The 27,786-nt window shown below is 39.6% G+C and overlaps 1 protein-coding gene across 6 annotated transcripts in view; it reads left to right on the forward strand.

Annotated features, from left to right (window-relative positions):
* The window catches only part of LOC113538739 (KH domain-containing RNA-binding protein QKI), a 67,330-nt gene that overhangs the window by 11,892 nt on the left and 27,652 nt on the right, over positions 1-27,786 (forward strand). For all 6 annotated transcript variants that reach the window (XM_034302654.2, XM_026934084.3, XM_026934075.3 and 3 more), the window contains exons 2-3: positions 7,528-7,670; positions 22,013-22,129. In XM_034302654.2, the coding sequence (XP_034158545.1) occupies positions 7,528-7,670; positions 22,013-22,129 (260 nt within the window). The remainder of the gene's footprint in view (positions 1-7,527; positions 7,671-22,012; positions 22,130-27,786) is intronic.

Here is a 27,786-nt window from a genome sequence, read left to right on the forward strand (position 1 = left end):
ACTGGTTTAGTAAGATTTACTGACTCATAGATATCTCAGTTAAAGGACTTTGACAAAAACAGGTTGTTTCCTTACTAGCCAATAGCGGTGATGAGCACTTTCCTCAGTCGTCAGTTTGATTTGCCTCACTTGAACATCATTTCTGGGAACACTTTCCAGAATCGTTCATGATTAGACAGTGTAGCAAAGTGAGCAAAGTTTGCTAATAAGCAGAGCTGTTTATTATTGTGCAAGTACTGAGCTTAATAATAATAATAATAATAATAATAATTTTGATTAATTTGGGCAAGCAGGATCCATTAATAGTGATCGTGATTGTCAGTAAACAATCTCTTCATTGGACATCTGCCTGATGCTAGTGACCCAGTCCTAGCTTGGTTATTTTTTTCCAAGCCATGTCCATTTGCACTGAGAGCTATTCTAGGCTCTCTCCTAGCGTTTGTTTACCAAGCAGGTGCACTTTTTTCACATGATAGGATTCGCGGGCATGATAGTATGTGTACATGTCTGTGCAGCCATGCGTGTCTGTAGGTATGTGTGGTGAAGCAGCAGGTAGCCTTGCAGGTCTGGGCAGCGTTACCATTCTGCACCCAGTGTAGGCCCAGATGGCGTCTCAGTTTGAGCGCATGCCCTTTCCTTCCCTCCCCACCTGCACTCTCTCTCGCAATGCATAATTACAAACACAGAAGGGTGTTACTTTCCCCAGCTCTGGCTGTCTCTCACTCTGTCCTCAGCTATCTGTTTCTGCTCTCCGCCTGTCTTCTTAGCACCAGTCCTGACTCCCTGATTTGCACTGACTGACAGTAGTTTGTGGCTGGTGGGTTTTCCTCCTACCATCTCCTTTCTTTACTCAGATTGTCTTTATCCACTCTAATGCACACCTCCCCTGTCTGGCTGGACTCAACAGCAGACATACTGTACTTATGCTATTGTAACTGTCCGTGTCCTTGCTGCATTTTAGACTTTCTCTCTCTTTCTATCTTTCCTTTTTCTCTCTTCATTCTCTTGCTTTTATTTTCTGCCTGTCTGCTTCACTGATTCTCCTTTTAATGCTCAGTCTTGTCTCACTCCCACTCTCTCTCTCAGAAACTCCTTAGAAATCTATCTTCCTTTTATCCTCTCTACATCTCACCTCACTCTTTGTATTCATTCTCTCACAGGTTCTCCACTCATGTGGACCTTTCCCTGCAGTGAGTGATGGTAATAGCATGCTTTAGCCTTGTGTTTGGAAGATGGCCTCATCACACTTCATCTCCTCACATCCGGTGGTGTCAAAATGCAGGCAACACCACAGTGCGCCTTACATCTGGGCCAAAAGCCAGAGATTCCACAGCTGTTTTATTAATATAATACCCGGTGTCAGAAATCACTCGTGTAATCTTTATCTGGTCAGCTGAGGCAGCAGCTGTGAGGTTTAGCTGTCTAAAATCCTCTGACTGAGAAGGGTATATGATTAGGGCTGGAGATGGCCGTCCAGCTCCTCACATTTGAGGGATCATTCACTCTGAGCTGTGCTAATAATGATAATATCATATCATGACCAAAATGCACTACAACTATCAAATCACCAAAAACACATCTCAAAATAGTCTTTTATCAAAACACCTGCACTACTTTTCTTCTAACAAGAGCACTTTGTCAGTCAGGGTACAATAACCTCAAAGACGCTTGCAACTGGTGTCATTACAGTGAGTGCACTATATGCTGTACACAGGCTTTTTTTTTGTTTGTTTGATTTGTATTGTAAATGTTGATAGAGTGCTGTTGTGCTGTGTGAAGAGTTTTGAAAAAGTGAACTTGGTAAGGACTAGCAGTCCAAAAAAAAAAAAACAACATTATATTATTATCTAATTTTTTGGAAGACTTGCCTGAGGCTCTTATGAAGTGAAAACATTTCAATTAATATTAATTTATCTATAAATAAAATTCCCTGGCTGCCTAATCTGTCTGTTAACTGCCATTGCACTGCAGGAACAACCTACAACACAACTTGTGCTTTGATTAACAAGTGTGGAGATGATGAGTATGGATACTGTGTTTAAAATCATTCAGTGTATGTTAAAAGTATGTTATGCATATTGACAAGTTGACCTGACAGTGTTACTTCACTTTAGTGTTACACAGAGTTACTATGTAGTCTAAGTCAGAGCTGGCTAAAGACCCATCTTTGATTGTTTGCTAGTTTAGATGTGTACTGTGGATGTATTTAGCAATAAAAAGTGTTCCATTGCTTTTGCAATATGTTATCTAACCTTTGCTGAATACAAATGGGTTGTGTTTAATTTACGTTTTAAGTTAAAGTATGAAATGGCATGTAGTTTATTATGTGTCAATCATATTGTCTTTCATTATTCTGGATATTAAATGTTTACTAATGTTTATTTTACTAAACTACATTTAGTACAAAGAGACCTCGAAAAGTCTGCAGTTGAGTAATCTTGAAATTATTATAACAATACAGTTTGCTGAAAGGTGACACGGTGGCACAGCAGGTAGTGTTGGAAGTGTTGCTGACTCACAGCTCCAGGGTTCCTGGCTTGATCTTGTGCTCAGGTTGCTGTCTTTGTGGCGTTTCTGTGCATGTTCTCCTCCCAACTGTGGGGTTCTGTTGGTTTCCTCCCAACTCCTAAAAAACATGACAGTAGATAGACTTTAAATTGCTTTAAATTACCCATAAATGTTTGTGAATGTGTGATCTTACTGAATATGAATGAATGAACAATTTGTTAAATGTAATCATATGTAATGCTCTATTTTTATATTCTGCTTGAATATTGGTTGCTTTAGTTCAACCATTTAAATTTACTTGATTGGCTGTTAATATACCTGAGTGAGTATCAGTGGTCATTTTACATCATATAATCTAGGAATGGTAGTTCATAAGGAATAATAATTTGTGGCTAGTGATAAAAATATCAGTCAAACAGTTCTTAATCGCTGTGCTTTGTAATCTCTCTGTTTGTAAAAACTCTCTTTTGTACATGTAGCCCAGTTTAAATTGTTCACTATCGGTAATGAAGTGTTTGTTTCTTCTGTTAGTGGTTCTTTGTGGATGTGCTACACAGAAGCTCAGAAGAGTGTGTGTGTGTGTGTGTGTGTGTGTGTGCATGTGTGTGTGATGTCAGTGGCTGACTGTATCAAGCATTTGTGGCATATGTGCACAGGTGGCTGCTGCATGCTCAGTCGTGCAGCAAGTCCAGCCCTTGAGGCCAGTGATGAAAGTGATTGAATTCGGCAGGCAAGAAAGCTGACAAATCACTAAAAAGTGCTTTTAAAATGCCGTAATAATGTCATTCATAAATCACCACTGACAGTTTAATCATCCTCATGTCTGGAGCCCCGTCTGACCGCCGGACAGCACTCCCAGTCTGAAAGAAAACAAGCTTAAGTACACGGTCGGTTCGATCCTATTTATACTCCGAGCCCTGATTTCCCATAGCAGAACATCAATGACCATCCTCTCATACTTGAATATTATCTGACAGATTACTTCAATTATAAAAGATACGACTATTCTCTGAAGTTTCTACTCTTACACAGTCGTTAATAATGAGGCGTTCTTGTATTCCTCTGGGTGTGTGTAATGATTTCTTATATCTGTTATCAGGAAAGAGAGCAGCAGTGAAAAAGCAGGAGCTAAGTGCAGGTGTAATAACTGGAGTCATGCTATCCAGGAGAGAGCGGAATGAGGCTACACTCTACATTCACAGGCATCCTAGCTGATGAAAGGCTCTGTATATCCTGTTTCCCGCATGTAGTCAGCTAATCCTCAGCATTGCCACTGCGTTCAACCTGCCGAGTGCCAGCGACCAAGGAGAATAGAGGCCTGTGTGCATGTACCATGCAGATACAGCAGTCTGGGTGGAGTGGATTTATGGTTTAGATTATTTTAGAGTATTATCACTAGATCTTTATAGAACTAAAGCTAAATCTCTGTTACAGTGAAAAAAAAAAGTGGGCATTTTTCAGCATACAGAACTGTTATTAGAAACCTGGGGTTTGTTAGAAGGACCTGAAATGAATAAGAGGCCTTAAATAACTTCCACCTAAGAGGAGAATCAAACACATTTGTGTGTTTTATGCACTTCACTCTATCTCAGCAATCAGAAAAGGGAGAATCAGAAAAGGAAGAGTCCTCCCAAGACTTGGATTGCATTAGAAATGCTGTTCCATTCAAGTGATGACATTTCAAAACAGCGAAGTGTAGTGAGTTGCTGTTTCTACTCCTGTTCTCCAAAAAGTCATCCCTGGTGCATTGATATCTCTTATGTGTGCTGCTACTTACATTTCCACACTGTGTGGCCAGCCTGGTGTAACTGTCATATTTCTTGTCATATCTCAAAGGAACTTCTCCCTTATTGGACTTCTACCTCTGTTTCACAGCTAAGTCCTTGGTTGTCACAATGAATGTATAAATCATCTTTGATACTGATGTGCCTGCCATTTATAGCCATCAAAAGGCTTTTTAAGCTGTGATTTATTGAGATGAGCTAGATATGCCATTTAATAGATATTTAGTCAATTTGCATGCTCAAGGTACACAGAGAGCACAAGCCATGTATCTGATGAGAAAAGGTCACCTGATGTGTGACACTTTTAGTATTCTGGGTTTCCTTCTGTGTTCCTTCTACATTTCTGCATTACAGCAGAGCTTTTCCTAGAAGCTGCGTATTGTTTATTACCAGGTTTTCTTATTTTCATTCACCTGACCTGGGATGATATATTTACGCCATGGCATAAATCCATAGGTGTTAATGTCCTCATAAATAAAAGAGGATTTATGAAATATGGATTGAACTGCTCATGGAAATGGCAGGATTATGGGGCTCTGTACGTGCGTCTCATGTATGTCTGTGTCCACATGCTATTCCCATTGTAATTACATCTCTCCATCCTCCATCGTTTGCCCCTGAGGTTTGCTCCAGAGAATTCATCCTCCAGTAATAGAATTACACAACACACAATGGTGGCTGCTACATTCCAGGACGTAATGTCTTTTATGAAATATTAACAGAGCTGGTGGTTTTAATTATCTCTCCCACCTTATTACAAGTCATTCTCTCTCATTTCTCTCTCTCTCTCCGTTTTTCTCTTTCTCTCTTTCCCCCCCACCCCACTCTTGCACTTCTGGTTCTCCTAAAGGATTATATGGGTTGTTTTAAGAAATGGAGACTTATTGCTTCCTTCATTAACTGACAAAAGGGATCATCCATAATTATAGTGATTATCCTTCCTGCCTGTTCTGTGGTTTCCTGCTGTAGATCCTGGCAGCAGCAGTAATGTGTAACCTCTGAAGTTAACTAAAGGATGTGTTAAAACAGGCAGCATCTGCGGCACATTTATAGCTCTCAGCCTAGTCTCAGATGCTCTGTCCACAGGCCATGGACCTTTTGCTATCTTTTGTACACATTTCTGTTGACAACTTCAGAATCTTGCTGGTTCTCTCTTTTCAGTGTGGTTCTTCTCAAGATATCGTCTTCTCAAGAATCTCGCTTTCTTTTGATTGTGGTTCTTCTCAAGATATATTCCTCCTATTGTTTTTTCCTATGGAGTTTTTCCTCACCACTGTTATCTCTTGTTTGATCATTAGGGATCTAACTCTACATCCAGATTTCCATAAAGCTGCTTTGTGGCAATGTCTGTGGTTAAAAGCACCATACAAATAAAATTTAAATCAATTTATTTTAACTGATTGAATACATTTCACAGAATCCTATATTTAAAAGTTATCATGGGACTATGGTAAAAGTTCTTTGATCATCTGTCAAAATCAGTCAAATGGTCTCTATGAAAGTTGGCGGTTCGTGGCCATTGTTGTCGAAATGTGCAAGACTCTGTAGAGAAGACAGACTTGCAAAATTAGTCTCAGCAGCCATGTCAAAACAAAACTGCAACAGCAGTGCTTCAGCGATGCAGTGATATGTCTGCTTCAGGCTTTAGGGCAAATGGGGTGCTTTGCTTAAAGCTGGTAGTATACTTTAAATACCAAAAGATCTAAATGAAAAACGAACACACACTACTCAAAACAAATTTTGGTGTGTGTCTTCCTAGAACACTCTGCACTGGAGGTAAAAAGGCTGTGAGCTATGAGCAGACTTCATAACATTGTAGTGTTGCCATGTCAGTTTTGCCACTAGTTTTAAACTGTTGCCATTTATTTTAATATTGCCTTGTTAAAATGTATTTTATGTATGTTAAAGGTTATAATGCATTTCCCAGTAGTAGTCATGCTATGAGAAAAAGCGTTGTATAGGGCTTTGAAATGGAGTATTGGGCTTGTATTTTTATAGCAGGCTTGGCAACCTTGTCAAACTGAACAGCAATGTCAATGGTGAAAGAAGCACAAATGTGGCAGATAGAGATGTCAGTTGTAGCGGTGGTTTATTTTGCAAAGCAAAAAAATAATGAGACTGAGAGAAGGTGGAATTTTTGAGTTTTCTCTTGAACATGTCTTGTGAAGTTGTCTCCACAACCACATGCAAAAACACAAACAGCTGACCTGGTAATCAAACTGCCAATCTATGCAGTTATGCAAAAAACCTTGTGATATTTAAACTTAATTAGAGACAGGAGAGGTCTCAGAACTATGGTGGAGTTCTGTATGGAGTGTATGACTGTGTGCCCATCAGTCTGTGCGTCCATTCGTCTGTCTGTGCGTCCATCCAAGATTCTTGTTAGCGTAATATGTCAAGAAAGAGTATTGAATGTTTGTAGGATTTATATGGAAATATCACTATAACTAGCAGAGGAACTAATTAGATTTTGGAATTGATCCATACAGGGTCAAGGTCACAGCGAGGTCAAATGTTTAAACTAGTTTTTCATCAATAGCTTCCTTCGTGTCTGAAGTATATTTTAAGGGTATTCAAACTTAGTAACAAGAAGGACTAGATTTGTTGGCTGCAAAGGCATCCCCATCAGTGCATCTGGCATCGAGTTCTATTTGTTGTCTATGATTGTATTTTTACATTCTGTCTTGGATTATTTGATGCTAGAATTTATCAGTGCTATTCAGAGTCTAACACAATGCTAGTCAGAGTCTACCACAATCCTAGTCAGACTGTTAGTCAGAGTCTAACACAATGCTAGTCAGAGTCTACCACAATGCTAGTCAGACTGTTAGTCAGAGTCTACCACAATGCTAGTCAGAGTCTTACCACAATGCTAGTCAGACTGTTAGTCAGAGTCTACCACAATGCTAGTCAGAGTCTACCACAATGCTAGTTAGAGACTGCTAGTCAAGAGTCTACCACAATGCTAGTCAGATTCTACCATAATGCTAGTCAGAGTCTACCACAATGCTAGTTAGAGACTGCTAGTTAGAGTCTACGACAATGCTTCAAAGAAAAACCAATAAAAATTGCTCTAGGTGCTATACTTGTGTTTATCATGAATTTTGATCCAAAGGGACACAAATTTGAACCACAGAAAAAAATAACAGAACTATGCTTATCACTGATAATCTAGGGTAGTACTGTATTATGCTATGATTACATGACTAAAAAAGAGTGTGTTTATTTGTTGCAGAGATCAGCAGAGTACGGAAGGACATGTACAACGACACGTTAAATGGGAGCACAGAGAAGAGAAGCTCAGAACTCCCGGACGCTGTGGGTCCAATTGTACAGCTCCAGGAGAAGCTTTACGTGCCTGTTAAAGAATATCCTGATGTGAGTATCAGCTTATCACCTTAGTTACACCTAGTGCAGTAGGCAGACATTTATGGGTTATAGCAACCTCATATAGTGGCTACAAATAGAAAAATTAAACACACACACACACACACACATTTTTGTGAAAATGTAAAACAAAGGAAGTGTGCCAAGAATGTTTTTCTTATATCCTACACTAAAAGAAGTGTATTTGTTGAGTAAATAATAAAAGATTCTTTTTGAAATATATATTTACACAACAGCCCTTAGTTAAATCTTCTTAAGTAAATGGAATTGTAAAACGTAGCACTGCATACAGTATTGCATTATTTAATTACAGAGGTCTACATGTCAATGTAATCTAGTTTTCCTTGCATTAGGACATGGGCTCACGTCCAATGTATTGATTTCATTAGAAGAAGCTTAGGTAGTGATCCGCATACTGTGTTTTGCTTTATTTTATGGGCCCATTTAATCTATTATGGACTAAACAGATGGTTTGTTGTAGGCACTTAATGTCAGAGCAGCCTCAGTTTTAACCATTTTCTGCTCTAGAGCATTTCATACTTATGTCTCTATTTTAAGTGCAGTCATTAAGAGTGGCTTGTACCCTCTGTGTCTCACTCTTTTGGTGTGCGCACAGCTCCAGTAATAGGGGTGACATTGAACTGTGTCTGCTTCCCAGTTTGTGTTGAGTCAGATGCACTCAGCCGAGTCACTAGCATCCCAGCGGTTAACAAATCTTTTAAGCAATCGCTGTCAGATCCCGCTTGCCTAAGCCCTCTGGCCCAGGAGAGTGCACAGAGCACCAAGCTGATTGATCCCAATTAACTTACACTGTTCCCCCATGATTCCTGCATTGGCGTCATTAATTGAGCTTTCACAGCATGGGCAGGGGCACAGTTTGGAATTAACTATCCTCCATTTTGTTGAAGTTTCCTAGTTTGAAAGGATGTTTATTTGCCCATTTCCCCAATGGAATGGGTAGTGAGGACATCTGTTTGACTAATTTGTTCTTCAACCACAACACAAAATATCAGAGCTGTTCAACTATTATTTATATTTATATTTCCTTAATAAAATAATCCTTCATAATGAAGATAAATATATTTAAGGAATTTAAAAAACTGACTATGCTATAATAAACTAACTACCAAATTGTCCACAATACCAAATATGTGATGACTCTCATTCTTCTAACTGTTATAATTTCCTGAAAATTTTCTGTTTTAAATCAATAGTTATTAAATTACGTGAAATACAATAATTAAAATATGACTGGCCAGCAAAAGGTGTTTTAAGAATATTTATCTCAGTAATTGATATGAAGATACAATAATCAGTAGTTACAGTATTATTAAACAGAATTAAAAATAAAACTTTAAACAGAACAATAGGGTTATGGTGATTTGGAAGAAGCCACAATGCTGGAGACCGACATCCAGAGAGATAGATCTAAAACAATAAGTTAACTGTAATACACAAATAGTTTTCTACCTTCTGCTCTATACCCTTTTTTTATACCGTCTGTACAGTGGTGAGTTACAAAAAGTTCACATTTAGTGAAGCTACCCTTGTCTATCAAGAACTGTGAGTGTTTATAGCTGTGTAAAGGCCACTGGGGTGTGTGTGTATGTGTGTGTATATGTGTGTGTGCGTGTGCTTGTGCGTGTGTGTCTAGGTTCTGGCTGTCCTTGCTACTCTGAAGGACGCCCAGGATCATTATTAGTGCGCTTGGGTTCATTAGGAGGAATGAGAGATGAAATAAGAGGCCTCAAATAACCGCCAGCCGAGAATAGAGTCCCAGCAGATCTAAGAGGAGTGTGTGTGTGTGTGTGTGTGTGTGTGTGTGTCAATGGTCACTCATTTCTAACTTCTGCTAAATATAATTTAATCATTAATTTCCTTTAGGTAAACCTCTTTTAGTTTTTTTTTTTTTTTTTTTTTTACAGCTTTTATAATGCATTTTAAAATTTTCTGTATAGAGAAATATGAATAGCGAGTTTAGACTCACTCTCCCGAAAATCAGTTATTAATTAATTATTATTAATAAAACTATTAGCCAAAAACCATCACATTTTGGTGTACAGAGCAAAGACTCTGGTATACTGTTTTCTCTGCACATAAACAGTGTTTCAAAATCTCCAATTAATTCTTCATAGGAGTCATTATTACTTCCAGGTTGGGTACGAGGCAGTTAAAGTTTTAACGGAGAATAACAGTATTAAAGAGTGTGTGTGTGTGAGAGAGAGAGAGAGAGAGAGAGAGAGGAATAGACAGACAGACAGACAGAAGATAATAACTAGCTGAGGATGCAAGCTGGTGATGAATGTGAGGGTAGGATGAGGTCAGGGAATCAGGGCAGAGGAACACTGGCCTGGTCTGCCTGATAAAAGAGGGAGAACAAACTCGTACACACCCTGGTGTCTCCCATACCCGTCCCCAAGACAGGCTGTCTGCGGCACGGAAATTAATTTGGTCCTTCAAACTCTTGCAGCGCTGTAGCTCTCTTGGCAGCACACACTCGTTCCAATTTGGTGAACAATGATATTACATTGGGATAGACAACAGTGCTAGCAGAATGTTGCTGTTCCCAGTAATTGTTGCCATTCATTTGTGTGCTCATATCTGTAGTAAGTGTTGTGTGTGTAAGATAGTGTTGTGAGTGTGGGAGATAATGTTAGAGAGCAGACAGTGCTCTGCAGAGAAAGAGCTCTATAAATACTCCTCTCAGGCTCTGGGCATGGACAGAGCTTTTAATTGTAGTCGTTGTGGTGCATGGTGGGTTTGGAAGTGGAGGAGAGAGAGAGAGAGGAAGCAGGGGAACAAGAGAAGGCTGTCATCTATCATTCTTCCCTCAGTGTCCTTTTCTGGGTCACGCTCATCCGACGTGGAGATGAGCAGCTATCACTGATTATTAATCATTATAAGCATGCACGACAGGATTGATTCTCCCTCAGTCCTCTCTTTGGCCTTGGTCATCGTTCAGCAAGCTCAGAAAGGCAGAACAAGAGTGGAGTAGAGGGACACTTTGAATATGTATGGCTGTTCGTTATGGCATATGTATGGCTGAACCGTCATGTTCAATTCACTGCCTAGGAATGAATTTCACACTGATCCAATCCAGTTGTTTAATAGCAATAAAATATGTCCTGTTTTCCTCTCTGGTATTAGTAAAATAAACAAAATCTTGTAATCAACTCAAATCCATTTGATGTGTAGGTCTGTGTGCACAGGAGTCTAAATAAGTGTTACAGCTTATGTGACAGAAACTACACTATATGGCCAAAGGTTTGTGGACACATGACCGTCACACCCATAACTGCTTTTTGAACATCCTATTCGAGATTCATGGCTGTGAGGATCTGTCCATTTAGTCACAAGAGCATTAGTGAGATTGGACACTGATGTCAGACGAGGAGTCCTGGGGCACAGTCAGCATTTCAATTCATCCCAAAAGGTTCAGTGTTCAGTGAGGTTGAGGTCAGGGCTCTGTGCTGGCCACTCGAGTTCATCCACACCAAACTTGGCAGACCATGTCTTCATGGAGCTCGCTTTGTGCACAGGGGCATTGTCATGCTGGAACAGGATTGGGCCCCTTAGTTCTAGTGAAGGGAATTTGTAATACTACAGCACACAGACATTCTATACATTTGTGTGCTTCCAACTCTGTGGAAACAGTTTGAGGAAGTCCCACATATGGGTGTGATGGTCAGGTGACCAGATACTTTGGCTATATAGTGAATATTCACCTTTTTTGGCTCTATATTTACAAAAAAGTAGTCATATTAACTTTCATTTCACCTTGTTGTTGTCCCAAAAGAGAAAAAATGACCTGAACATTACCTCATGATTATGATGGTCATATGTTGTTGTTGTTTCGGCTGCTCTCGTTAGGGATCGCCATAGCAGATCATTGGTCCTCATGTTGATTTGGCACAGGTTTTAGGCCGGATGCCCTTCCTGACGCAACCCTCCCACCCGGGCTTGGGACCAGCACTGAGAGTACACGCTCAGTGGTTGGGTTGGTTCCCGGCCCAGGAATCGAACCCGGGCCGCGGTGGTGAGAATGCGGGATCCTTAGACACTAGATATTTATTAAACTGTGATTTTGACAAAACTCAAAATTATTTATAAGCATGTGCTTTACAAAGAAATGTCTGTTACAAATACCCTTTATCCCATATCTCTTCTTGCGTTATCAGAAACTATATCTAATTAGTCTGCTGACATCATATTTGAGTGAGATGCTTTTTTGATGTCATGTTAACTGTAGTGGGAAGTGTCTAAGGTATTGTGAGGGTTGGAAGCGAGAGTTGGCCGGCTGCCCTGCTTCTCCAGGTGTCATTGTTTTAATTGAACCAGGCTGAGAGGATGGCCCCATAACTCACTACCGAATGAGGGCCTAATGAATGCTAAACTGCTGGACGTAATCTGGGGATTGGCAGCAGTCTCTGGACCAGCTGGTCGTGATTAATATGACTTAATTTGGTGCATGCATACAAACGTTTCTTCGTACGTGTATTTGCAGTTTAGAGAGCTCTGTGTGGTCTGAAACCGATTTGTAGTGCAGATCTGAGACTTGTGTGTGATGTGTGACCACCCGTGAATGTTCCGTCAGGAGTGAATGGTCTCAATAAGCCAGACCACAGCCTATACAGAAAGAAGGTCATATACTGAAACACCTACGCAGCCCCCCATTTCTCATTCATTCAACTGTGATTAGGTGAGGACTGGCACACGGAGCACGAAACCTCTCATTATTCCTGACGATAATAAACAGGAATGCGCACAGGGGAGAATGCTGCGGCAGTAGCGCCTGCGTTCTGGATCATTGCAAAGCTAATGAAGGTTAATTAGGGTTCATTAGGACATGATGGCTGCTCACAACAACACCTCAGGCCCGCGTGAGGCAGCCAGACAGCCCTTCAGCGCCCCTCCTCCCCTCCTGTAATGGCAGCACTGATGCTCAGCCAGCTCAGGACTCATGTATGCTGTCAATCCGGAGCAGTCTCAGACCAGTGTCATAGCAGGTAGAGCAGCAGTAGGTGGGATGTCATTTTAAAGGGGTAGGGAATCATTATTTTATGTTAAAGTGCCAGCGAGTGAGTATAAACATATTTTTAAGCATTGCGAGTCCCTAGCTCTGTGCCACTGACAAAATATTTTTCAGGATTTTTTTAGGTGACTGTTTATGCTGTTTTTTTTTTTTAAGTGTAATTCGAAATGTGACTAATGTAAACTAATGTATTACTTTTGAGTAATGAATTGAATTATATTGCAAGGTTTCATTAATGGCATGAGAATTACGTGAGGCAGACTACACACACACACACACACACACACACACTTAAAGGTAGATAAACAGCTGCATTCGTGATTTCTATTTTTTGTGTGTGTTTTAAGTCTGTAATGTCCTACTTGTTTCATGCCAAGTTATCAAACATAATAAACAGAAAAGTTGCAAACTTTTTGTTCAAACTAAAAAAAACCCTCTGAACTTACAGTTCTGTCATCTGTCCTTTTGTATAACTTTTACTTTAACTGGATAGTTTATCTACTTTTAGGTTCTCCTCTAAAGGCATTTTGGAGAAAAGAAAAGATGACAGAGTAAAAAAAATCTACCTCTTTAGTGTTCATTACACCTGAACTGTATTTCAACCACACCACTGGTGGTGCTCGATTACACATTATGTTTAAAGTAACCACCCTTAAGACATTTCTTAGCAGCAAATAACCTGATGTGCCAAAAATGAAACCTTATACTGATGCTTTTTTTTTTTTAAATCTTCATTAGCCCTGCTAGCCCATTTCTACCAGCCACCCCTGCTAAGTACTGTTATTGTGAGTACTACAGTAAGATCTTCTAATAGGAGCATAAACACAGCTGCTGAACCAAGTCAGAGAAATCAAGTGTTTCAGATATTAGATTCACCCCCACCCCCTCTAAAAGGAGTAGGGCAGTCTCCCTGCCCTGCATCCCCTCCCCTTGTTCCATACCATAATGAAAACAAAAGAGATCTTGCAGCAAGGAATCAGAGCGCAGTGGTATTTGAAGTCATGCAATAATTAATTTGCCTATTAGCAGTGCCAGCTCGTTTATCTTCATAAGATAATGCCATCACTCGCGCTCTCTGGCAGGCCCGCGCGCGCTGTCTTAAACAGCCCTAATTACGTCCCTGCTGCCTGTTTTATTGTAGTTGATGGAAAACACGCATAATCTCCACTGTGCAGATCGTGTAAATAGGCCTGAGCCTTGAACAGCAGATATTAGAGATTCTATTACAGCCTAATGATTTTCTTTGCTGGGTTTTTTTTTTGTGTGGTGCTGGAAACAGTAAATAGTAACTTCTGTGCAGGGAGAGAGTATTGAGCTGACTTTGTTTGCTGTCAAATACTGTTCTTTTGGTGACTAAAGCTTTGTCAGTGACAACACAATATAAAAAAAAGCTGCATTATTCCTAAAAGTGAGCCCTTTCTGTTACTGTTGAGCTATGGCAGAATTACTTCTTTGAAAGTAAGCTAAAGGGACAATGGTGACACACTGAAAAGGACACAGCTAGCTGTAATTCTTCACATGCACAAAAATGGGCACACAAAGCCCTGTACCTGGTGAGTGCAGTAAATGAACAGACACAGTGTGTAGGCTTTAAAAAGAAGAGAATGTGTCCTGTGACCCAATGCTGAACACAGCTGTTACCTGGATCACAGAGCACTATGACAGTTAAGGTTAGACACAGAGACATGCACATTATCATACACACTTTCAAACAAGACGCACAGGTGTGTTTTCAAGTATTCAAGTATTCAACCATTCAAATGGTAAAGTGTCATATCAGAAAACTAGCACACATACTAGGTACTCATTTTTTTTCTCTCACACTTAAAAGGGAGCTTCCATTTGCAGAACTTCAAAAGACAGAAAAAAGAGAGGCTGGTGAGGAAATGACTGTTTATAGCTACTATAACCTAAGAGATAACAAGAACTAACTTGTTCTATGGACATTCCACAACATTAATTGTCATTGTGTCGTTCTTTAATAAATAAAAAAATACAATCACTGGAAAATTGCTGTGCTATAAGAGAAACAAAACACAACAGAGCACACTGTTATAGTTTTTCTATAACTATTATTTGTGATACTGATGAGCTGCCACGTTCCCACAAAGAATATTGTGTTAAAATAAAACTATACATTGTGCCCATATGTTTAAACTCAAACTTGCACTCATTGTATGTGTTATTCTATTTTTATACAGTATATTTTTAACAGTTAGTTCTGGTCCACTAATTTGATTGAACAAGTGGTGTTCCAAGAGTGCTTAGATGTAGTATAACAGCACTGGGATTTTTCATTGTTTGTATCAGTCCGCATGTCTGTGTTCATACAGTTACGACTCTAGCAACAGTCCCACTATAACCATTACTACAGTAGAGATAGCGACATCCACAGAGGAAACATTTTTCATGAATATAACTTCTGACTAAAAATATGAAAGCTAGTCATATGAAAAGTAAGAAGGGCAGCCAGTTTCACCGGAAGCACCTTTTCCTTTTGAGGAACAAAAATAAACAGATTATTTGGCCTTATTGTGTCCGTAATATGAGTTACTCTGTATTAATTTCTTATTTATAAAACTTTTGCATAAAAGCAATATCATACTCACATTCAGTTGTTATATTGAATATCGGCACGGATGTGATCACCTGCCTTGTGTGATACTGCCTAATTATATTTATATAATTTCTGCTCATTGTCATGAAGAGAAAAAAAATATTTATTATTATTATTTTGAGTTGTAGTTAAACACTACAAAGACTCGCTTTGCTGAACGGAATTGAGTGCGGTGGTGTACATGTATGTTTACGTGGTTGGCAGTGGCATCTCCCACTCATGAACAGAATGTAAGAAAAACAAATCGAAATGCTTCTTCAGTGCTTTTGTTTTAACATGTAATAAGTCAAAAATTTGGTTTACATACAGTTTGTCTAGCTGATTGCGGCAAGCACCAAACAACGGAAAAATAAGTTAAGATTGCACTTTGCGATTGCATTTCCACTTTTAGCTGATTTAAAAACCACCATTACGTCATATTCCAACCAGCACTGCAACAGAGATGGGTGCTAATTCTGATTCATACAGTGTTTCCTGTTGTGACCTACTCCCGAGTCCCTCACAACTCAGATTCACCACAGTAGATATAGCTAATAGTAGGAAGCTTATTCTGAAATTAAGTCAACAGCTGTGTTCAGCATAAGGGCTTTATGCCTCAACTGGGCTTGAGTGCTGACAATAATTTGTGCAGAAGTATGGAGGGTTAGGTTCTCAAATCCATTCTGGCACATCACCTCCAGTTGCCTCGACCACCTGAGGGGCGGAAGATGAAAATTTAATTCCCCTCTCTCTTCTATACTCCTTCCTAAAAAGCACAGACATTTGCACTTCCTCTCCATCCCATCACAAACGCAGATGCATAGACACATACACACAAACGCAGATGCATACACACCTACACACATAGGCATTCATCAATGCCAAGCGCAGCAGAGGTGGTGTGTGTGTTGCACAGCAGGAGAAGACCCAGCACAAAAGGCCCAGACTCAGGAGCGTGTGTGTGTGAAAGAGCAGCATCAAAGCTCATATGACAGCTCGAGAGTGGGGAGGGGTAGAGAAGTGATACATCCACTCAGGTAGAGTAGTTGCTGCTGTCACATAGGCTTTGGGCGTGCTTGAAGTGTAAGAGTAATGCAGTGTGTGTGTGTGTGTGTGTGTGTGTGTGTGTGTGTGTGTGTGTAATTGTGAATCCTTTTTAGCATGTGTGTCAGTGTCGTTCTCATCCAAGAGCTATAGCTCTTTTGGTTCCTGATCTTTACTCTTTTAGGAGAGACGTTTAGTGGGTCATGCTGTTGGAACTGTTTGTGAAAAGCCTGTGAATTGGCTTGTTTTTTCACAGGCCAGGTGCAGTAATGATATTTCATCAACGGCATTCACACAGATGCAAATCTTGTTTGTAGAAATCATAATCAGTTTAACATGATTATGGTCATTATATTCATTATGAATCAGAATTTTGCCAATGAGGCACTCTTTTGTGTATGTGTAGGGGTGTATGTGTGTTTGTGTGTGTGTGTGTGTTTATCTGTATTTTTTTTCATAGTCCAGATGGTAGATTAAATCATCAATAAATTTAATTTTAATATTTCCTATTTCTATTTTAGCCATTATTTAGCCATACCCATGATTCTTGAGACATAAATGTTACTATATACATTTTTTGCACAGGTTCAACTTTTTTGCCATTTTCAATATCACACCAATATCAGAATTGTATCATCCAATACTGTCCGATACTCCAAATCCTTAATTCTGTTTCTTTGAGCATTCAGCAGTTGACTTTTGTCCTTGGATTGTTGTCTTGCTGGATAACCCAATTGTATTTGATTGATTGATTCTCCTTCAGTATTTTCTGGTAGAGATCAGAATTCATGGTTCTGTCAATTATGGCATGTTGCCCAGGCCCTGAAGCAGCAAAGCTTTCCCACACCATCACACTAACACCACCATGTCTGACTGTTGGTAAGATGTTCTTATTGTGGAACACTGTGTTAACTTTATGTCAGATGTAACGGTCTTCCACTTTTCATCATTCCACAGATTATCCCCAAAGGTTTGGGGTGACAACAAGGTATTTTTTGGCAAATGTGAGATGAGTCTTTATATTCCTCTTGGTTAGCTGTGCTTTTCGCCTTACTCTCCCATGGATACCATTTTTCCCAGTCTCTCTCTAATCATGAACAGCAAATCATGAACACTGACCTTATCTGAGGCCTGCTGTTCCTTAGATATTTGTCTGGGTTCCTTTGCGACTTCCTAGATGAGACATCTATGTGTTCTTGGAGGAATTTTGGTAGGCCGGCCACTTCTGGGAAGACTCACCATCGTGCCAAGTTTTCTCCATTTGGAGATAATGGCTCTCACTGTGGTTTGCTGGAGTCCCAGAACTGTAGAAATGGATTTGTAACCCTTTCCAGACTGATATATTTCAAGAACAAACTTTCTCATCGCTTTCAGAATTTCTTTAGATCGTGGCATAGTGTGCTGTTGGTATTAGCCTACTTCACATTGCTGGAAAGGTTCTATTTAAGCAATGTTTAGATTCAACAGGTCTGACAGCAGGGCTGGGTGTGTCTAGTCTGGGTGTGTGTAGTCTAATTGAACCCAATTATCAATTCAATTTGGTTAATTGTTTGATTGAGTAACTGGGAAGCAATTACTTTTTCACACAGGGTCAGTTGGTGTTAACGTTTTTCCTTCAATCAATAAAATGATCGTTTAAAAACTGTATTTTGTGTTTACTCAGCTTGTGTTTGTTTGATTATCTGAAATAATCAAGTATGACAAATGCAAAAATATACACTACCAGGAAGGGGCCGATAGTTTTTCATGGCACTGCAAGCTTGTTCTCTGCAAACATTTGTGTTTTAGTAATGCAGAAGCCTTGATAGCAACTTGTTTTAAGACAAGTTGTGTCATTTGTTCAAATGCATAAAAGTCAGTTCACATCTCGCACATGTTTGTGGCATAAATTACAGTGGATTGGATCAATGTGTTCTGACACTGATCCAGTGTTTCACGCCAGGATTGGCCCTAATAGTGATACTCCATTCTGCAGTACGCTGTCTATTCAGCAGTCACTACATGTGGATTGAGGCATTAGAAAACATCTAGTTCAGCCTCTTTAGATTACATGTGGCTAAAATAATACTAGGAATTATTAGAAACTCTAGAAATTTGTTATAAAATTCTAATAAAAATAGGACATTTAGCTCAGACATTAGCTGAAAAATGTTTGTCTGCTCTCAGTTAGAGAGAACATGAAATCCATGAAAGCTGTAAGAAAAGACACTCTGAATTGCTAAAGCATCTTCCCTCGTAGTAGCTGATGTTCCTTTTTATTTTATTACCTTTCTTGTTTATTACAGTTCCTGTTTTCAAGCTGTTTTCCTTCTTTTTTTTTTAAGCAGAAGCCATTGGTAAAGTTTTACTCACAGCCAGACCACAGTGTGGTCATTTAGAGACAGAGCCTGCTGACAGGATTGTCATATGAAAATTCAGAGTGTTGTGTAGGTGGAAAGCAGGTGGAAATAGCAACAGTCACAGACCAGGTTAATGCTGCTGTTAGCCACAGCACAGTTAGTTTCCTTTCTTCTACCTTTCTTCTTCCTCAAATGTGTATGTAGATTATTACAATGTGTTATGCAAGGTGACAGTGAAATTATACCAGTTATTTAGACATAGATAGATCAGAGATGTACAATTACAGATATTTTCTTGACAACACCCAGAAGCCACCCCACACAAGCACCTCATTAGATTTTTGTAGTTTATAGTAAACATGTTTACTGGTTTAGAGAAGTTAGGGAAGAGTAATTTGAAGCAATATGTACAATTTTGTGTTGCACGTTAGACTGTAAATAATCAAACCAAGGTCTACTGTATGTGGTGAAGCTTTTATTTACCATTAACATCATGTCAGAAATACTGGAATTATAAGTTTTCTGTTTTTAAAAGCATCTAAATAAGTTAATATTACTTTCTGATCCTGGTCCTGGTATCTTCCACCAAGTGCAGAACCATGGAGATGCAGCAGTTGGTATGGCATCAGAACATTTGGACAAGCCACGATTTGTGTGATATTCTCCTACATTAGTGAAAAAGTGAGAAACACTTATACCTGATTATGAAAGTGAATTGCTCATAAAACAACAATTAAGAACAATGTACAAAATTCTAAAACGATCTCCAACAGTCTACAATCTTCTAAATCAATCAGTATGAAACAATATAGATAGATTATTAGGAGTAAATATGTAATAATCAAGGGATGGAGTGCAATGATAAGGTGTCTAGTAATGATCATCTTGAGATCAACACGTACAGTGTGTGCATGCATTAAAGGCAAAGAAATGTCCTTCTACTCAAGTTCTCTGACGTGATGTGAATGTCGCATGTTGCCTTTCAGTCCACAAAGCAATGTTGTGGTGAGGAACATTCTAAGATCTTAGCTAACATTGTCCTACTGCTCAATATGAGAATAAGATACATTTAACAAATATGACTGCCCAGTGATCCACATGGATATTTATTCTAAAGTGGATGCATTACATTTTTTATGAAGGACTCGCACTGCTTGAGGACAAAAAGCTTTTTCGCTCAGGGAGATGTACACAGATAAGAGGGTATACTGAACTATATGTCCATGCAATTTGCCTCCACCTGTGCATGAACGCAGCTGTACGTATAAAAATGAAGGCCTCCTGGAGCCCCTCACCAAGGGCACCTTGAAAATCTGAACAAGACTTGAAAGAAAGATATTTGTCTTGCACTGATATATTGAGCTCTCTGTAATATATACATATCTAAGTTCAGTTTTCGAGAACACATGAATGACAGCGAGGAGAAAGTCATGAAATGAAGATAAGATCACCTGCTGATGAGTAAAATGTGGTACAGTAATTGTGACAGTTGGTGTGAAAGAATCTAATAGTACATTTGCCTGATGTGCCTCGAGTGCGAGACACACACGTTCATATTTCTTCCGCTCAAAGGTTTTGTATGCTGATAAATACAATTGTCATGCCAGTACAGTTGTTTTTGTGCCTTGAAGCACAGTTTAATTGCTCCTTTTTATTCATATCATGCCCATGTAATATGCAGCAGGGGCAAAAATATGCTGTTATCAAGTACACATACACTTAGTAGTGTTTTACAAGTAGTCAATTATGCACAGAGTCACTCATGTGAAAACATAATTGAATCGGAATATCAAAAGGATTGATAAATCAGGCCTTGAAGGACTATTGATTTGAACAGGGAACTTTGGTGTAAACTAGGATTTTGTAGCAGCCCACTGCCTCACCACAAAAATTGTTAGAAGTCGTATTGACTTTGCTATTTTGATGAATGGAATTCATTAGAGGAGGAGGAAGAGACTGTTGGATATAAAAACTGAATTTGAATCAGACTGAACATGCGAGAGCAAATATAGTCTTTGTTTACAGCATTTGTGGCAAAACATTAGGACAACAGAGAGAAGCACCTAATTTGTCTAGTCAGAATGAAGTGTATGGCATATTTAATATCACATTAGCACTTACTACTTATTACTTGTGGCTCTTCATTTCATTTCTCCTGTAAACTACTGTAAAGCAGTTGGGCTGTTAAAAATAGCAGAAGCAGGCTCACAGAAAAACAATTCATTTTTTATCTATTAAAAACACTCAAGGTTGGCTTTGTTTTATAGCTTGTCAGTCAAATCCATTCACATGTCAACGTATGGCAGCGTTTGAATGGCGCCTGATCTTTCGACTGACAGGTCTCTGGTTAGCTCTGATACCCAATCGATCCGGGGAAGGATCAGTGGCTCTTATCTTGTCATGATGGGCCCGGAGCAGGCAGGACACACTCACCACACATTGAGCGCCATTGTCGGAGCTCGGGCTGATGAGCTTTAGAGATAACGGTTAGACAGCTTGCTGAAATAAGGTGCCTCCCAGGAAATCTCATTCTCCCTCTCCTTGCTTTCTTACCTTCTTTCCTCGTTGTATTGTAGGCTACTGTTAAACAGCAAGAATTTGTGTAATGTTTCTTTTCTTCAGCGCCAGTGATCTAACTATTCTGTGATGATTTTTGTGCTGAAATGTTTGTGAATTTTGAACATTTTGCAGTCATTCCATTGGTTAAAAATGTATGAGGTAGATTTTATCCAGGTGTTAAAGGTTGCACCTCAAGATAAAGCTGAGAAGAGCATTTTGGAACAAACTCAACCCTTCCTTGTGTCATGTAGAAAACGCATCGCAAAACTAATAATTTGTAACTACTTCTGTCAGTCCGGTGCAGAAACTCAGATTTTTTTCATTTAGTGCATTTAAATATTACACTACAATAAGGAAGAAGAAAATGTCTTAATTTACAATAAAGGCTGAAATCTGTTTCAATTTCCACCAAAAATCTCCAACTTTCAGTACCATGATCACTAATTAGACCACTAGTGCCATTGTATTTTCATGTGATTTCTTATAGTTTTTTTTCTTTGTCTTAGTTATAGTTAGCTATCTTTTTTTCTTTCTTTTTTTCTTTCCTTCTTTCCTTCTAAATGTATATTACAGAAGTATTTTTACATACTACCTGGGAAACATGGTGGGCTGCACTGTCCTATGCTGGTTTATCTTACTTTTCTTGACTTATTAATCTTTTGTGTAATGTAGTAGCTGTAATTTGATATTTAATACATTTAATCCGGTCTACATCCAGTGTGTAAGCAGAGGACTAAGCATTGCGTGTGTTTGTGTGTTGCAGTTTAATTTTGTGGGTCGGATCCTTGGCCCGCGGGGTCTTACAGCCAAGCAACTAGAGGCTGAGACAGGATGCAAGATCATGGTGAGAGGCAAAGGCTCCATGAGAGACAAGAAAAAGGTAAGCACATACACACGCATGCACCATCGCTCATGCATTAGAGCAGTGGTCCTAAAAATAATCCGGCTCATTTACAGTAAGGAGTATATGAGTATAGAGGGGGGAGTGCGCATCTTGTGCAGGTCTGGCTTGGTTCAGTTTTGTAATATACAATTTGTGGGGCCCATCTGAAATGTTCAGCTTCCCTGACCCCCCATGCTGCAGCTGAGAGTAGTGGGCAGGTGTTCAAACATTGTCCTTGGCCTCGGATTGCATGGGGGCTGATTCCAGTGTCCCTGCCAGGGCTCCTGTCCCAGTCAAACGCCAGATTGAGTGCTACATGCTGGGTGTCTATCTCTCCAGGCCAGTGGGGTTCTGGGAGGGTCTGAGAATAAGGAGTTATGTCCATAGTCTATTACCAGAGTCTATGACCACTTGGGTAAACATACACACTCTCAGTCTTTTGTATGTGAGTAGAGGTAAGTCTGTGTTTCTGATAAGTCATAGTGTGGTTGTGGAATTTATTTAGTAGCATATAAAGTACTGGCTATAATAATATATGTAGGTGGTCGCATTAGTAGTGTAACCTTTTTTTTTTTTTATACAGTCTCCCATGTATGTAAGATGATGTGAGAAAATGGTGCATGAGCAGGGCTGGTCTTGTATTTAGACAAGTGACTCTTGCAGAGATAGCTATCAAAGGTCATGTTGCATGATGCTGAGTGGGAGCAGGCAGAAAAATAAAACAAGTGCTCTGTGAAAAGTGCCGTTGTCATCTCACACTCCGTTCCCACATCTGGATCGGTTCTGCGTCCTGTTGGAGCACAGCTGGTCGTCGGTGTATCGAATCTCAGCTTTGTGTGCATGTCCATTCCGTGTGTTTTTATGCGTCCGTGTGTCCATGCATGCGTGTGTGAGTTTGTGTGTGCTCAGTCTTGCCCCTCACAGCTAGCACTGCTAGGGCATTTGACATAGATGGGGTCATTTGAACCTCTCGTCTGCAAAGTGTAAACATTCACATGCATGCTTGAGTGTGCTTGTTTAGGTACATGGTAACTACAGTTCTTATTCAAATAGTAAGTAACCTCTGTGTAGATCTTCTTCGACCTTCATTTCATCTTTCCTTTCTGCCTCAGTTTTAGCTTATTCCTTACATCTACGTGTTTGATTAGATTACTCTCCATTTGGGCAAGTGTGCTGGTTTTCTGTGTCATTTTTCATGGCTTGCTCTCACTCTTTTTTCCACTTATATGCACACACATGCACATGAACCAGTGTGCACATGGCTTAAGTGATACAAATGCTACCTGACATGTATGTGTGTGTGTGTGTGTGTGTCTTCACTGAGTGTGTCTTCACTGAGTGTCTTGCTGGCAGCCCAAGAAAATAACAGAACTATAACATATAGAAGGAGCTGGGAATCTTTTCAGGGTCTGTTGGACATTATTAGGCTTCAGATGCTTAAATGTTTGCCTTAGTCAGTATTATAATGTGTTCATATGTTTCTTTAAACATACTTAATAACTTCCAAGTTATACTTCTGAAAGCATATTAAGTTTTTTTCTTAATCATTTTCAACCATATTTTATCAGCCTGTTCTTCAAAAATACAACGTAGCCTCATCGGTTGTACATAACCAGACAATAGTAGCACTTATTGATGCTATCTAAATGCAATTGAGTTTCTTATGTCTTACGCTTGCCTAAAGCACAACTTTAATGTGAGCAGAGATGGCATCTGGCAGCAGGATCATTTTCTGCTAACACCCAAGGCAAGGCTTTCCACAGCCTGCACATCTATCTCGCTCTCATTTTAAAGACATCTCACGCTGCATCCTAAAATTGAACAAAATAGACTCTCATCGTCTTTCTAAATCTCTTTTGGAAGTGTAATGGAGATGCCCAAACGAAAAAAATGAGTGATTAAGGCAGACTTTGCGAATCTTGGACAGATTATACGTAGTAAAACCCAATAAAAAAATAGGCCTGTCACAATATTTACGTAACCCTCTAATCACGATTGATTATTGATTATGATAACAGATTCCACAGTCAGATGTTTCCCTATAAATGTATGTAGTTAGTAAATAAGACAGTCAGGCTCAATGAAGTTCTTAATATAATCAAATCACATCAGATCAATGCATCATTATATTTTAATTATTATTTTCAGTCAATGGCTTTTTTAAAAAATAGTTGTAACTATATTTTGTCATGAAACACAGTAATTGTTGCAAAGAAGTTGTAGATGACAAGATTTCATATATTACATATTACAAATCAGTATATTATTTTTTGTCTGATAACCTTTGTGTAATTTGTGACTTTATAAGGTTCTATCTGGATTGTTTAATTAATTAATGCAAGAATTAATGCAAGATAGATCCTTATAATACAAACTATCCTGGCATGCAATACTAGCATAGGAAATTAGCAATTACAACTGTCAAATTTCCCCATCCATCTATCTCCACTAAACAAACTAGCATTGTGTCTCAGATCGCATACTTTATGTACTATTTGTACTATTCTAGCTTACTTAGTGAGTAGTAACATTAATATGTTTTCCTATTACAGTTAGTGTTTGAATTTTTAAAACCTCTCATGCTGCCTTCAAACCTGTTGAAAGGTCTGTCTTTTTGTACCAGTCTTCTGGATCTTCTAGATTGGTAAATATTTTGAATGTAAGGTCAGATTTTTTTGATCTGAAATGCAGCCAATGACAACAGCTCATCAATATGATTAATGTTGTTGTGTATGAATTCGCTAAATATTTTACAGTTTGACTTGGAAACCTGGCAGACAGGAATGTTTTGCATCTGACGTGCTGACTAGTAAATGTCACATTTAATCCTCCAGATGGACTGTACATAAGATACCCAGACAAGTGTGTGAACAATGCCACTCATGTTGATGCTGATTCTGCGCACACACGTAAAGTCACGTGTCAAGTATAAACCATTCCCCTCTGCTTCTCATCAGACCGTATCACACCACTCCAGTGTGGATTATTTTCCTATAACAACACGCCCCGTGGTGTTTTTTTCACGCCTTATGTGTCGTTCGAAGCTGGACATGAAAGCGGAAAGAGACGCGCCCTTTCAAACACACCTCCAGACTTTTTGAAAAGGTGTGCCATGAAATGTAAGTTCACCATTCCCACTGGCTAAAGTCTGAGATATGTTAGTGACATAATAAAATGTTCAAAAAAGTCCTAAATTTTTTAACCTGGAATTTTAACAAATGTACAGTGGTCAAGGCTTATAGTCACAGAAGATCCATAATGTCCATTTGGGGTCATTTTGGGAACTCCTACCTTAAGGGTTCTAGATTTAACTTCTTTTTCTAAGAGTGTGCAGCTGACGTGTGAGATCTTGTTTTCTGGTGGCTCAGTTTATGTAAAAGGCTGAGCTCGACACTTTGGCGTGCCACCAATTATTGTTATTAAGGCTGTCAAAATCACTTTAGTACTGTGTAGTCATAGTACAGCCACCAAGCAGACGCACTGTGTGTGTGTGTGTGTGTGTGTATGTGTGTGTGTTCACTACACATTGGCAGAATATTTATTTTTATTTAGAACAACCTCCACCCCTCACAGTGGACACATTGCAGCTGTTTATAAGAACCTCGGCGAACTTAAATTAGTATTTGAGGCACAACGTGACTATGCTAACAAGAAGTTAGCCACAGGCTCATTGTCTGGTGATGTAAATTTTAAAGAGTCTTATACCACAGCATTTTAAACCCATCTTAATTACCGTTGCCAAACATGTCCTCAAAAATTCTATACCTTTACAACAAGGACACCTGAGACTTAAATCAGGTGTTGTCTCAGCTCAATATGAATGAGGCCAAACAGACAGCATGCATAATAGGAATACATTATTCAACAGTGTCATTTTGTTCTGTCCGTCTTTATTAGTCACCCAGCAAGAAATGGAATAAAGAACAGATTTGAGGACACTGAATTAAAGGAATTTGTGTGTGTGTGTGTGTGTGTGTCCACATCCATGTAAATGTATGTATGAGTGGCAGTGATATTTAGTGCAAACAGAATACTAGGATGCTGCGATTAGGAGTAACAAAGAACATAACTCTGTTTTTTCTGTTCTCTAAATCCCCTAACAAGGAGCTTTGATGTGTTGAGGCTTTCACACAACCACAGTGTTGTCAGAATCTCAGAGCGTAGCCCTCGCTCCTTCTTCTCTCGCCCCTCCACCTGCAATCCACTACCTGCTATAGTATTTAAAAGTGGTACATACAGTATACACTCTCGGTTACAGTTTCTGTCACAAACCAAAGGCACATTTACACTATACTGTAAATGCACTTTTACATACTACACAGTGTTTCTTAACACCTGCAATCATCCCATGACTGGTTATATATCAGCGCCATTGCACTCAAGGTTAACCCTCTTTCACTCTACATCTTATATTCTTCTTTTCCTTGCCCCAGTTTTCCCTGCGTGTGTGTGTGTGTGTGTGTGTGTGCTTAGTCAGGTAGCCCTCTCCCCTTCCTCCCTAGGCAGCTGTGATATTAGTTGAGGCTTCAGCAGTAGGGTGATGCCTCAGGATGACATTATTGCCTCTGTGAGGATTACAAAGGAGATGGCCAGTGGATTTATAGACATTGATTATGCCACTGTATACGGCTACTGGATGGCCAGTTAGAGACGAAGGTGTTGGGGAAGGGATGGGGGTTGTAGGCAGAGAGAAGTAGTGGACATGTAAACAAAAGGCTAGTGGACAGCTGCACAGCTGGACATGTTTCCTCTGCAGACCGTTACGGCAGCGTCACCTTGACTACGAGCCTGTCACTGGGTGTCCTGCAGGGCCTGAGAAAGTGCGATGTGAGAAAATCTGAGTGATCCATGAGAAAAACAAGTGTTCAAAGATACACATTCACAACAGACACACAAACAGACTCTCAGCAAGACAGCCCAACAGACCTATCATTAACCCCTTTGAAATTGGCACTCACACACACTCCTGGCTGTCTTTGCTGAGCTTTTTCTCCGTGAGTTATTGACTGGGTGGCTATAGATGGGCGGCTGAGCTGTGACAGTCAGGCACAGAGGATCAATTTTTAGTGCTTGTCAAAACCAAGGAAAGCCGAGTAAATCAGCCGAGCGGAAAACGGACTGATGAACGGCGAGAAAAAAGGAAGTGACCTAATATGAGCGTGCTGCCTCAGTGTCAGATGATAAATCATACTGAGCGCGTCTGACGATGCTAATGCTGCAATATTTTCCCTCATCGCATCACGCGAACAGGGCCAACAATGGAGCCCTAATGAAAATCAGCAGGCAAAATGCTGCAGCACAGACGGCGGCGTGGATTGCCATCAATTTCCCATTTTGCTGGCATGAGGAGAAAAATGAGCACTGTTTGCATGTCTGATTATTGCATAAATCAAATCTTGTTTTTTTTCATCTGGGAAAATTATATATGAAAAGAAACGCAAGCAGAGAACAATGCAGGGCGCTGGCAAACAAAAGACTGGCACGGGAGGAACGGAACTCCTTCCCTTTTTTCACTGCAGTGCTGTTTCCTATCTATTAAAGACTCCAGCGTGGCCAGATCTACAGCTGGTGAATTACAATTTCTCTGATTGTATTGCATTTAGACCATAACTGAGGATCATTAAGTGTTATAGGCCTGATTGGGAATATTGTAT

This window comes from Pangasianodon hypophthalmus, chromosome 3 (genome assembly GCF_027358585.1).
Source record: "Pangasianodon hypophthalmus isolate fPanHyp1 chromosome 3, fPanHyp1.pri, whole genome shotgun sequence".
In the NCBI taxonomy this organism is placed as follows: Eukaryota; Metazoa; Chordata; class Actinopteri; order Siluriformes; family Pangasiidae; genus Pangasianodon; species Pangasianodon hypophthalmus.